Source organism: Chrysemys picta, chromosome 8 (genome assembly GCF_011386835.1).
Source record: "Chrysemys picta bellii isolate R12L10 chromosome 8, ASM1138683v2, whole genome shotgun sequence".
In the NCBI taxonomy this organism is placed as follows: Eukaryota; Metazoa; Chordata; order Testudines; family Emydidae; genus Chrysemys; species Chrysemys picta.
Window position 1 is genome coordinate 100219933 of NC_088798.1, and position 13610 is coordinate 100233542.

At 39.1% G+C, this 13610-nt stretch overlaps 1 protein-coding gene across 8 annotated transcripts in view; it reads left to right on the forward strand.

Annotated features, from left to right (window-relative positions):
- SMAD5 (SMAD family member 5) overlaps positions 1–13304 on the forward strand; it is a 40047-nt gene extending 26743 nt beyond the window's left edge. For 5 of the 8 annotated variants that reach the window (XM_005310373.5, XM_005310372.5, XM_042850904.2 and 2 more), the window contains 6 exons: positions 165–715; positions 1845–2096; positions 2772–2891; positions 4814–5035; positions 8091–8347; positions 11175–13304. In XM_005310373.5, the coding sequence (XP_005310430.1) occupies positions 313–715; positions 1845–2096; positions 2772–2891; positions 4814–5035; positions 8091–8347; positions 11175–11318 (1398 nt within the window). In that variant the 5' untranslated portion in view covers positions 165–312 and the 3' untranslated portion in view covers positions 11319–13304. The remainder of the gene's footprint in view (positions 1–164; positions 716–1844; positions 2097–2771; positions 2892–4813; positions 5036–8090; positions 8348–11174) is intronic. The other 3 variants (XM_042850907.2, XM_042850906.2, XM_065555038.1) reach the window with 1 other exon arrangement.
- The last annotated feature ends 306 nt before the right edge of the window (positions 13305–13610 follow it).

Consider the following 13610-nt stretch of genomic DNA (forward strand, 5'->3'; position numbering starts at 1 on the left):
ACCGCATTATATCCGAATTCGCATTATATCGGGTCACGTTATATCGGGGTAGAGGTGTATCTGAATTGTTTTCAGCTCTGCCTTCCTCTTCCCTCCCACCAAAACCCCCCAAACAAAACATAGTGGTTAACTACTTGCTATTTTTTGTTCTTTGTTTTAAACAGGACTAAATTAGAAGAATCGTCCCTTTTGCTTTATAAGTGACATCTATTCAATCAGGTGTTGTCTTCCAAGAAATAATACAGTTGGTCAGTTGCTTCTTGTAGACATTGACATTTATTTATAGAAAGGTTTTCTGAAGACTTGTGTCAAATGACGTCAATGGCCAGTTTGTTCTCTTTTACTAGCCCAGCTGTAAAGCGTTTATTGGGCTGGAAACAAGGAGATGAAGAGGAAAAATGGGCGGAAAAGGCAGTTGATGCTTTGGTAAAAAAGTTGAAAAAGAAAAAGGGTGCTATGGAAGAATTAGAAAAAGCCTTGAGCAGTCCCGGACAACCCAGCAAGTGTGTTACTATTCCTCGTTCTTTAGATGGGAGACTTCAAGTTTCTCACAGAAAAGGCCTGCCCCATGTTATATACTGTCGTGTCTGGCGTTGGCCTGATCTTCAGAGTCATCATGAGTTGAAGCCATTGGATATTTGTGAATTTCCTTTTGGATCTAAACAGAAGGAAGTTTGTATTAATCCTTACCACTACAAAAGGGTGGAGAGCCCAGGTAAGTTTGAGCTTTGCTGTCTATAAAACTGAACAAATTGCCCACGGTCTGTGTTGCTTTGCCAACTAAATTGTTAGGGGTAGGAGTGGGGTGGAGTATAACATTCTGGTTAGAATAGGTGCAGTTTTCCTGGTAAAAACCTTACAGCTACAGTTTACTGTGTAGCATTTGATCTATGGAAGAGATTTCTAAATCCTGGTCCTGATAGTCAATGACAGAATTGTCATTGACTTTATTGTGACGAGTATTCAGCTCTAAATACAAAAGTAGTCAACGGAAGACTTCATATTCTTTGAGAAATTTAACTATAAACCTCAGAATTCTTATTAGTAGTCAGTATTTTTTTAATCACTGGGTGTTCTATCAGGCTCAGTGTTCATGAGACAGGAAGAAGAGCTGTGGAGCGACTGTGGTGCTCCCCAGTCAAGTTCTAGACAACAGGTGATTGGGGGAGGGCAGACGAGGAATGATTAGATATAGCCATGTTCCTGGTACAAGGTTCCCAAAGGTAAGCAAGGTTAAAGTGGAGAATTTGCACACACAAGTCAGGAATTTGTAAGTTGCTGTTCTTACAACGCTATCTTAGAAATGGTGCTTGTAGGAAGGTGTATGTTTGAAAGCGTGTGTACAGAATCCAAAATAACAAGTATCAGATGTGTACTTGGATTGCTAATGTTGTTGTAGAAACATTGAACTCTAAACTCAAGTAAGGAAATTCAAAAGTCAATGTATTAATGTAGCTTTTTGCACTTAATTGTATGTTAGGAGGACACTAATCCTTTAAAATCATTAGTACTTTCCACTTGGTATCCACGCTCTGTACAAAAGGCTCACTAAATTGGTAACAAATAACTTTCGTGTTGTGAAGTATAAATTAAGTTTGGCAGGAAAAAGAGCAGAAGTGTAAAGTAGTTTTACAAAGTATATATTTTTTTAAAAATCCACAAATTGTAAGAAGCACTTAAATCTTATAACCCCCTCTTCTTGCTTCTCCTCAGCTGGTAATGGGATTTTTTTTTTTTTTTTTTTGTAATTAGTGAATAGTTAGTGCATTATTTTATGCTGTTTTGTTTTAGCTATATTTTTAACAATTTTGTTTTGTCTGATTGTTTTTTGTTTTGTTTTTTAGTTCTACCTCCAGTGTTAGTGCCTAGACATAGTGAATTCAATCCACAGCACAGCCTTCTAGTTCAGTTCAGGAACCTAAGCCACAATGAACCGCACATGCCACAAAATGCTACATTTCCAGATTCTTTCCAGCAACCCAACAGCACTCCGTTTTCCATTTCACCAAACAGCCCCTACCCACCTTCTCCAGTGAGCAGCACTTACCCGAGTTCCCCTGCCAGTTCTGGACCATCTAGTCCATTTCAGCTACCAGGTGAGAACAGTCTGTATGCGAACTCTGCTGATAAATTAAAACATGCTTGTATAGTAATACCAAAAGCTATTGCAATTCCCTGTAGCCTCTGTGTGTTTCTGGTATCAATTGATATTGGCTTAATGTCAACCAATTCTGATTCTCTGTTAATCATTCATTACTACTTTTCTTTTTCCTTAATATGTGTCAGCGCTCTTGTGAATTATTTGTTATAGTTTTTATTTTCCAAATACCATCTGACGTGTGGCTGGGATATGGAAAAATGGGATTACTAAATGAATTCAGTGTTTTTTAAATATGAGGTGCAAAGCAGAGAGGAAATATCTTAATATGTAACAGTCCTCTTTTAAAACAGAAGGAATTTGACATGAACAAATTCTGAATTCACAGAGGGTATAGCTTATGTTAAATATCATCCAGTAGTACGGAATGGTAGTTTCTTATAAGACCTCAAATACTGCTGTTGTGCTGAAGAGTATTGACTTGGGACTCTTAATAAATACATGCATCTAACTAAGCATGTGTATATATACTCATCACTCTAATAACCAAGCACCTGACAAAATTTAAGTGTGGCCTAGCTGAGTGAGCAAAGCAAGGCCTTATGCTCCACTTGATGGCATTTGTCAGTCTTCATTTATAGTTTTAACTTGTGTGTTTTTTCCTTATTTGAAGCTGATACTCCACCTCCTGCATATATGCCTCCTGAAGATCAGATGGGGCAGGATAATTCACAGTCTATGGACACAAGCAACACTATGATTTCTCAAATTATACCAAATATATCCAGCAGAGGTAAGATAGTATGGTGTATAATTAATTTTTGGCTGGCTTATTTAATGCTGAGATCCAGATTCAGTGGTGACTTAATTGGAGTAATTTATCTGGTGTTAAGTAGATATAACTTGCAAATGAAAATGGAAGAAGTCCAGGGTTATACCAGGAGGAGCAGCCACCAGGAAGAGAATGCAAGATGAAACAACCCCAATCTAGTTCATTTTTACACCGTTTTGTTGGTTGGCTTGTTTTTAAACCAGTTAAGAAGAAAACCACAAAATCTCTTTTTTGAATTGAGCTTCTTTTAATAACTAGGGGCCTTATTATGTATTTATTTATTTATTCCCCCCCCCCCCCCAGAAGGGTCTGAACAATATCTTTTACTTTTGATTGCACGTGGGGTTGTGCTTGCTCAGCATCCCTGAATATCAGGCCTCAAAATGTCAATTATAAATAAGTTTATACAGAAAATCTTTCTCTTCTTGTTTGTTTATTTGGCAGCACTTGTATAATTTTTCCCTTTGTTTGAATGAATCTTTCACATAAGCCTCAGGAAGAGGGAAAGGCACCAAAATAAGAAAATGATCGTGAAACAAAACTTTCAGAGTAACTCAGGGCAGCTGTAGTACCTGTAGGTGTTCTTACTCACCTTTTATTAAACTGACTAGATTTCAACAAATTGGTAGTGGCCTTTTTAACCATATCATACTGCCTTTCAAGTCTGAGCACAAGATACAGGCGTGAGATTGCAGGAGCAATTTTTAACTGCTAACTAGTGGGGTAACTAGTGGTGTTCCCCAAGGGTCAGTCCTAGGACCAATCCAATTCAACTTATTCATAAATGATCTGGAGAAAGGGGTAAAAAGTGAGGTGGCAAAGTTTGCAGATGATACTAAACTGCTCAAGATAGCTAAGACCAAAGCAGATTGTGAAGAACTTCAAAAAGATCTCACAAAACTAAGTGATTGGGCAACAAAATGACAAATGAAATTTAATGTGGCTAAATGTAATGCACACTGGAAAAAAATAACCCAAACTATACATACAATTTAGCTACAACAAATCAGGAAAAAGATCTTGGAGTCATCGTGGATAATTCTCTGAAGATGTCCACGCAGTGTGCAGAGGCGGTCAAAAAAGCAAACCGGATGTTAGGAATCATTAAAAAGGGATAGAGAATAAGACGGAGAATATATTATTGCCCTTATATAAATCAGTGATACGCCCACATCTTGAATACTGCGTACAGATGTGGTCTCATCTCAAAAAAGATATACTGGCACTAGAAAAGGTTCAGAGAAGGGCAACTAAAATGATTAGGGGTTTGGAGAGCGTCCCATATGAGGAGTGATTAAAGAGGCTAGGACTTTTCAGCTTGGAAAAGAGGAGACTAACGGGGGATATGATAGAGGTATATAAAATTGAGTGATGTGGAGAAAGTGGATAAGGAAAAGTTATTTACTTATTTCCATAATACAAGAACTAGGCGTCACCACATGAAATTAATAGGCAGCAGGTTTAAAACAAATAAAAGGAAGTTCTTCACACAGCGCACAGTCAACTTGTGGAATTCCTTACTTGAGGAGGTTGTGAAGGCTAGGACTATATAAGCGTTTAAAAGAGAACCGGATACATTCATGGAGGTTAAGTCCATTAATATCTATTAGCCACGAAGGGTTAGGAATGGTGTCCCTAGACTCTGTTTGTCAGAGGGTGGAGATTGATGGCAGGAGAGAGATCACTTGATCATTACCTGTTAGGTTCACTCCCTCTGGGGCACCTGGCATTGGCCACTGTCGGTAGACAGGATACTGGGCTAGATGGACCTTTGGTCTGACCCAGTACAGCCGTTCTTATGTTTTTATGCTATGTGAAAGGAATTGTTAAATGCTTCTAAATTGAAATACATATTGACTCATTTTAATTTCATTTTATTATAGATGTTCAACCTGTTGCTTATGAAGAGCCCAAGCACTGGTGTTCAATTGTGTACTATGAATTAAACAATCGCGTTGGAGAGGCTTTTCACGCATCTTCCACCAGTGTCTTAGTGGATGGATTTACAGATCCTTCTAACAATAAAAACAGGTTCTGCTTAGGTTTACTGTCCAATGTTAATCGCAACTCAACTATTGAGAACACTAGGCGACATATTGGAAAAGGTAATTCATAAGTGTACTTTATGCCTTGTCAGGGTTCCTTCCCCACTCTGAACTCTGGGGTACAGATGTGGGGACCCGCATGAAAGATCCCCTAAGCTTATTTTTACCAGCTTAGGTTAAAACTTTTCCAAGGCACAAGTTCCACCTTGTCCTTGATCGCTGCCACCACCAAGTGATTTAAACAAACATTCAGGGAGCCCTACCTCCCCCAAAATATCTCCCCCAAGCTCCTACACCCCCTTTCCTGGGGAGGCTTGAGAATAATATCCTAACCAATTGCTTACAAAGGGAGCACAGATCAACACCCCTGGGTCTTTAGGACACTGAAAAACAATCAGGTTCTTAAAAGAAGTTTATTTTAAAAAAAGATAAAAGAATCACCTCTGTAAAATCAGGATGGAAGATAACTTTACAGGGTAACAAAAAGATTCCAAACACAGAGGATTTCCCCTCTAGGCAAAACTTTAAAGTTACAAAAACAGGGATAAACCTCCCTCTGAGCACAGGGAAAATTCACAAGCTAAAACAAAAGAAAATCTAACGCATTTCTTTGCTATTACCTACTATTTCTGCAATACTAGATACTTAGTCCAGATATGGCTTAGGGAGATATATTTGCCCTGCCCCGGTTCCTTTGGTGACTCTGAGAGAACAAAACAAAGACAAAAAAAAATCTTCCCCCACAGATTTGAAAGTATCTTCTCCCCTTATTGGTCCCTTTGTTCAGGTGCCAACCAGGTTATCTGAGCTTCTTAACCCTTTACAGATAAAAGAGGAATTAACCTGTTAGAGGGTAAAGAGGGATTTTATGCTACCCTTAGCTGTATGTTTATGACATGCCTCTTTTATGATTAAAAGCATTAAGTTGACAAGCAAAGACTTCATTGAAAACAGGCATATTGCAATGTGCAAAAATTGAAATTGTATATGGTGGTTGCAGTGGCACATAATAAGCCCGGAGAAAAGATTTATTTAAACAAATTGTGATTTAAACGTATTTGTATATATGTGATACACATTGAAGAATGCTGATCACAGAATCCATCCAACTAATCTAAATGATGTACAATATAAAACTCCCCTTCTAGAGTAGGTAGAATAGTTAGCAAACAAGCCTGCTGGGACTGTACTGTATTCAGTGCCAGCACTTCAACAGAATTGTAGGTCCTGGGAGTATCTGTCAAGTGTTCTCTCTTAATAATATTTGAGTTTTGTTCTCAGTTCACACAGGATATTTGAGTGCTGTCTAGTATGTTTAAATATCCTGCATAGGTTGAAAGCAAAACTAAAATAAGGCTATAAGGGTCTGTTTCGTCGGAGTGAATCCAAGATGGGTGAGGGATGTGGGTAACTTTCTTTTGGGCTACTTCTGATGTGGACTACTGGAACCATCAATAGATTAGAAATGGAGACAGTATTACAGAGCTATGCTAATTGTGTTACTCCTGAAGGCATTCTGTACCAAAACATTTAAAAATTCTGCAAGTTTTATTTGTCAAATGAATGTGGAGACTCCAGCATGGCATTGGGGAGCATAGGCCACTGGATGCAACAGAAGTGGGACTCTGAAGCGGTGGTCCAGATGAAGGTTTGGGGGTCTGGGTGGGCACAGAATTCCCCCAGGACTACTGGGTTGAGAGGCTTGCATAAGTTAAAACTTAAAGTTAAAATCTGTAATCTTAATAATGTAATTTTAACTCCAAGATAAGTGTAGAGTCACTGTTTCTGGGACAGTTGAATTTTCTAGGATTATTTCTGTTAACTTCACAAGGGAATACAGATACATTTCTACTTATGAAATTTACCTTGAATGTCTCCCCTTTCTTGGCCTCACTATAACAAAACCGCCACCAAAAAATGCCAAACTTCTCACATTTTTGTAAAAGCCCTGCAGCTCAGCCATGGGTCACTTTTGAAATTTCAGAATTAAATAGCTTACAAGTTATTTCTTCATCTTGAGTTTTATTTTCCCCCAGGAAAAGCAGACATTTCTGTCACAACCTGCTATGTACCGCTGTTCTCCAATTCAGCTCCTCAGAAATCCCCAGCCAATGCCTTACCCTGGGAAGGCCAACTGAGTATTGGGGCAAGAAAGAAGCAGAATAGAACAGAATTACATGGGAGAGAGGCCTGACCCCAAATCCACTGTGAGCCACTTGCAGTTGATCGACTGACAAAGCAATCTGCTTCGAAGTTCCTTTCCCCAAACTTCATCCCACCCCAGACTCCCAGTGGACCTGATGAGTTCACCAATAGCTGTCAGTCTGAAAGATCAGTTCAGGTCTTCCCTTATTATATGCAGTGTTGTAGCTGTGTCGGTCTCAGGATACTAGAGAGACAAGATGGGTGAGGTAATATCTTTTATTGGACCAACTTCTGTTGGTGAGAGAGACTAGCTTTTGAGCTTATGGAGCTGCTCTTCAGGTCAGGGAAAGTTACTCAGAGTGTCACAGCTAAATACAAGATGGAACAGATAGTTTAGCAAAAGCAGTTCACACATTTCAAGGGGCCTTTGAGGATGAGGACTAATAGATCAGATACAGAGTGATTGCTTTGTGAAAAATATTCACCCACAGGTTGTATGGTGTTTTTGTCTTTTATCATTTTCCTATGTGAGTTCATTTGAGAGTGTAGTGATTGTTTATCTGGTTTCATTCACACAGTTGCTATTGGGCCATTTAATACAGAAGTACAGCACATATTATGATAGGCATGTGGATCTTGAAAGGTGGGTTTGTGTGTAAAGGGGGGTTGGGGGGTGATGATCGTTGTAGCAGTGTTCTGGGAGGATCTAGCGCTGCTTTGAGCTGGACACTGGGCATTCTGCCCTATAATTGATGGGAGAAGGCCATCTAGTGGCTGATATAAAATGAAGTAGTTTGAGATGAAAGTGTTTTGAACTGCTTGTGTGCATGTGACTGGAAAAATATCTTTTCAGGGAAGTTCTTCAAATGGAAGGCTGACTAAATTGTCTCAGAGCTCAAGGGAGTTACTTGCAGTAATACAGCTTGAAACAATTTTTTAATCTGTTTTTTTTTTTCTTTTTGTTTTTAAGGAGTTCATCTCTACTATGTCGGTGGGGAAGTCTATGCTGAGTGCTTAAGTGACAGCAGCATATTTGTACAGAGCAGGAACTGCAACTACCATCATGGCTTTCACCCTACAACTGTGTGCAAGATTCCCAGTGGCTGCAGCCTTAAAATTTTTAACAATCAGGAGTTTGCTCAGCTTTTAGCTCAGTCTGTCAATCATGGATTTGAGGCAGTGTATGAGCTCACCAAAATGTGCACCATTCGAATGAGTTTTGTAAAGGTAAATACATTCTTTATCTAAGCATTTAAATTTACTGTGGAATGAGAGAGGTTCAAGCAAAGTATTCAGATTGGCATTGATACTATACTGCAGAAAGTTATTTGCAATGTAACATGATTTTTACATTTTAATCTGACACCTTGTATTGGAGTATCATTTACTGTTTTAGGTGTGATACGTGCCAGGTAAGTGTATTGACTTTAGTAGGTCCCTACTCCATCTGGTCCAATTAAATCAGGGGTCTCAAACTCAATTTACCTTAGGGCCAATGCTGGTCCTCAAATCCTCCCAGCAGGCCAATAATGTCACTGAAGATGGTGTTCAGAAAAGCAAATGTTTATATTGTATTTTTTATTTCGAATTTCTTAGACATAATAAAACTGTCATACAACTTTATACAATTCTTTGCCTGCCAGAGAGTTTTTAGTGTTCGCCAGACACCTGGCAGTGCTTCAGTTCTGTCAGTTTGTTGATGTTTGGCCGCAGTGACTGAGCAGTTGAAACCTTCAGGATTGCAGCCAGGTGTGCATCAGATAGCTGTGTTTGGTATTTTGACTTGTTTATATTAATTGTGGAAAAAAGTGACACTGCTTCCAGGGCTGACTCTGCCCGGTAACTAATGATGCTGCCTCCATGGCTGACTCTGCCCGGGGACTAGTGATGGTATCTCTGTCCCTCTCCCCAGCCAATGAGAGCTGCGGGGGGCGGCACCTGCAGCAAACTTTGCCAGCAGCGTGGCAACATGTGTCTCTCCTCCGTAGGCCGCAGTGGGGTGGTTCTCGGGCCGCAGATTGCCCACGGGACGGGACTTTGAGACCCTTGAGTTAAATGCTTCCTTTCTCAGATCCAAAGCATGCTATAACTCTTGTAAACTTCCATTTCTAAAGGAGACTTGTGATGTGCACTCGCACTTCAGTTTGAATGATGGGGCAAGAATAAAGTGACCCTCTGGACCACTAACATGGCTATGATCCATATGGTAAAACTGAACGAATAACATGTATAACAGTTTGACTTCTCCTTGTGCCTTCCTCAATTCCTGCTCCCCCAAAAAGTTTGAGTTCTTAGACAAATTAATTTAATCAACCTCTTGGGCCTTCGGTATACTTTTTTTTTTTTTTTTTGTAGAATGAAGGGAGACTTATTTTTTAAATGCAGCCAAATTGTATTCTCGGTGTGCCTTTTAAAAAATAAACAAAAAAGGAATTCTGCAATATGTGTAGTTTTCAAAAAAACTGGTTTTCTATTAGTAAATGGTCTGACTCTTACTTTTACTGTAGTAAAAGAGGTGAATTGTGCCACTAAGCTCTTCTGTATCTGGTCTTTAAAAGGATGCTCAATATTGGGTATTCAAGGTTGAAACAAAATGTATATTGAACATTTGGATAGCCCAATAGTAGTGCACGGCTCATTACAGAAATAGAATAAGATACAGATGTGTTCTCAGTCTGCACAGTTAAAGAAAGGAAGTGTGTGTAGAGATCACTGTAAGGTGGTCAGTGGAGGAAGGATTTTTGAAAAGTGGGTTTTCTAGGAGGGAGAGGGTGTTTGATGGGTAATTAATTAATAAACACAGTTAACTTAACACATTTGTAAAATAATTTATTTTGTTAAAGTCCCATGGAGCAGTGATAATCTTAGGTTTTATTGCTTGTGGAGGCCACTCTTCCAACCTGTCTGTGTAGTTCTTGCACAATAATCCTGTGGAGCATGTGGGGTGTTCTTGTACTCACAAAGAACTGACTTTGAAAATACAGTTGGTGTTAATCATAGTAAAAAAGCATCTGTTTTTTCTGATATTCTGAAGTAAAAGGCATGGGTCTAATTTACTCCTGGAATTTTCTTTACAAAGAACTCTTCTGAGCCTCTGGTGTTAATTCAGTGGTCCTTTCTGGCCTTAAAAATCTATGATCACCTAGTCTGACCAGCTGCGTAGCGCAAGCCATAGGACTTCCCTGAATTAATACAGGCTTCAAGTCCAATAACTTGTGGAATTGCAGCCTCTATCACTTGGAATCCATCAATGATTGATTTTATACAATATTAGTGTTAGCACTTCTTTCTGTTATGTACTTGTTTTATGGTAATCCTAGGGGCCTCAAATTAGATTGGAACCCTATCATGTTGTGTACTCTACAAACTCCTACTGAGACTGTCTTTTTCCCGAAGAGCTTAAACAAAGCAGACAGAAGTTAGGAGAAAGGAAGTATCATACACATTTTATAAATGGAGAAATGAGACACAAGGGTTAATCTTGGCCAAGGTTACACAAGAAGTCTGTTAGAGACAGGACCAGAACCCAGAGCTCCTGAGTCATAGTCCAGTGACAACCTCAACACCGTCCTTCCTCTTCTCCTTCCTTTTTTTTTTTCCCTCCTCTCCCCCCCACCCCCTTCTTCCCCTTTAGGGTACGTCTTCACTTACCGGAGGGTCCGGCGGCAGGCAATCGATGTTCTGGGATCGATTTATTGCGTCTGGTTTAGACACGATAAATCGAGCCCGGATCGATCCCGGAAGTGCTCGCCGTCGACGCCGGTACTCCAGCTCGGCGAGAGGAGTACACGGCATCGACGGGGGAGCCTCCCTGCCGCGTCTGGACCCGCGGTAAGTTCGGACTAAGGTACTTCGAATTCAGCTACGTTATTAACGTAGTGGGGGGTTAGTGGGGACCAGGCCTTAGATTACAATTGTTCTTGCTTATTTGAGGGCCTCTAATAGTCTATAAGACATTTAAAGCTAACTTTGTATTTCCTGTTGCTAAAATTAGTTTGGATTAAGAGCATACACTCGTAACGTCAAAGGTATAACATTTTGTTCATTTTTATAGGGTTGGGGAGCGGAATATCACCGGCAAGATGTCACAAGCACCCCATGCTGGATAGAAATTCATCTTCATGGGCCCCTTCAGTGGCTGGATAAAGTACTTACACAAATGGGCTCACCACTTAATCCCATCTCTTCAGTTTCATAGTGCTTCAGTATTGCCTTCAACTCTACCTTTAGTGAACTTATTTTAATTCTTCCAGTGTGGATACTGTGAGCTAGATGGAGAACAGATATGGTTTAACTTTTTACCCCCTTTGTGACCAATTCCATTACATATTGTTGACTTATTTTTACATTTCAATTTGTTCTTGTGATACTAAAGTGACAATTGAGCCCTATTGGGGAAAGTGGGGTGTGAAGTCTCTTGAAAAATTTGCAACACTTTTCCCCCTCTTCATATGAAACTTAAACAGGTATATGTCTAACTGGAACATATTTTCTTCACTGTCACATTAGGGACAAGAATTTTGAAGACCGATTTTAGGAGTAAATACATATCATAGATTTTTAGTGTTAATAGAACTTTACATGTGTGGCTCCAGATTTCAATCATTATTTTATATGTAGCTGCGTAACATCTTATGGAAGACTTCTGTCGTAAACAAAGTTAGCCTTTATTACAGCAAAGTTTGCCTCAATTTGAACAATGTGATTTAAGTGTACACCTCTTGAAATACTTTTTTTTTTTTTTTTTTTTAACAGATATGGATGGTGTAAAAACATTTGCATTAACTTTTGGAAAGTGCAGTCACAAACACACTATATACGTTGCAGAATATACATTATTAGCCTTGTCCCATTCCAGTTTTATAACATTGCTTTTAACAACCGTTTAAAGAGTAATTGATACAAGGTAAACTTTTGGCACTGCTGTGAACTAGTCAGTTCTTGGTTTTGCCCTGATATACACCCATGCTGTTTTGGATGTAATTGCCAACACCTGGCTTTTTAGGTACCCTTTTGTATTTTAGCATACACATCACTTTTTATAAATGGCAGTACTTACGTTGCAAAGGAGCTAAGTTCTCTAGCTGTCTGTTCTACCTATCCAGAATTGGCATGTTTTAGGCCTCTTAAATCATTTAGCAGTTATGCACTATTAGTGATGACCCTATACTTCCCTTCCGATACAGATTTGATTAATCTCTCTCTTTCTCATACTGTTTGAAGACTGAATGGCTTAGCCAATTGGTAATTGAGTGCAGAGCCTTTTTATTTCTACATGAAATGCAGATGTGGTAGAAATTATCAAAAATTGTTACTGTAAAGACTTGCGTCCTGTGTGAAATGGTGCTCTTTATCCCAATCCTGATGAATGAGTTTCTTCTTGTATAGTCTAGGCCTACAGTTGGCATTCTTAGCAGAGAAGCTAACGATTGAATGCAGATAGAGATTAAGTTGCCCTTTCTCCCACATAGGAAATCCTTCAGGGTTCCGGGTTGAAGCACACTGGTGTATGGCTGTGAGAAGGCTTGTACTGCAGCTGCCTGCTGCATTTGTTGTCACTAATTGGAGGACTTTGATGCCCAGTCTGTCAATACAAACACTAAATAAAAAAGGGGGAATCTATGGGTAATTCCTTTTCCTAAGAAAATGAGGGAAAGAAATGTATTGTGGAGAATACTAGGTGCAGTGAATTATGGCCTGTCTCTTGTAATTCTAAAGTTTTTCTGTGCAGAGCGCAAGGCCCGTTATGTATAATAACTATTCACCTTCCCCTTTCCCTATCACAAACTCATGTTATTTACCCACCCAGATAAAGTGTTTGGGAGAGAGGCTGAAAACTCTAAAACTCAAGTACTTATTAAAGGATGCTTTGTAGTTAGCTACTGCAGTCCCACGGTTTTGATCACTTAAGTTCTTCTTGTGTCCTTTTATTGAATGACAGAGTTTGTGCTTACATGTGGTAATCCCTGTATCACCTAGTACATAAGTAAATAATCTTTTTAAAGGAACAAAATTGTTTACATATCATGATAAATTCTGTTTCTTATAAAATGCCTTAAAGGAATAAAGCTAAACTGATAAACGTTCACAGATCTATAATGCTGGCTTGTACAGGAATAAGTATTTGTACTTGATCTTAAACACTTTCTCCAGCTTTTTAAAAATAAAACATTTTCAGGAAAAAGGAGAGTAACATTACTTTGTCACTTATCTTCTGGACCACTGTTTATTCCTTTGAACTACAGCCAACAGTGGTTTTGTTGAAAGAGCTACAAATTCAGCTGTTGCCCACAAGATCAGGCCTTCCATAGTCAAAATGAACATTTTCCTACACCCATATTTGAGTTCTCTTCATAAGTTTGTGAATCTGCATATATTTGACACTATGGTATCTTTTCTAGAATAACTTTTATGATTAATGGCTTGACACATCAGATTAAGAGTACAATCTCAGTTGCAGGGCCTCTACTAAAATTAAAAGATTTCACTG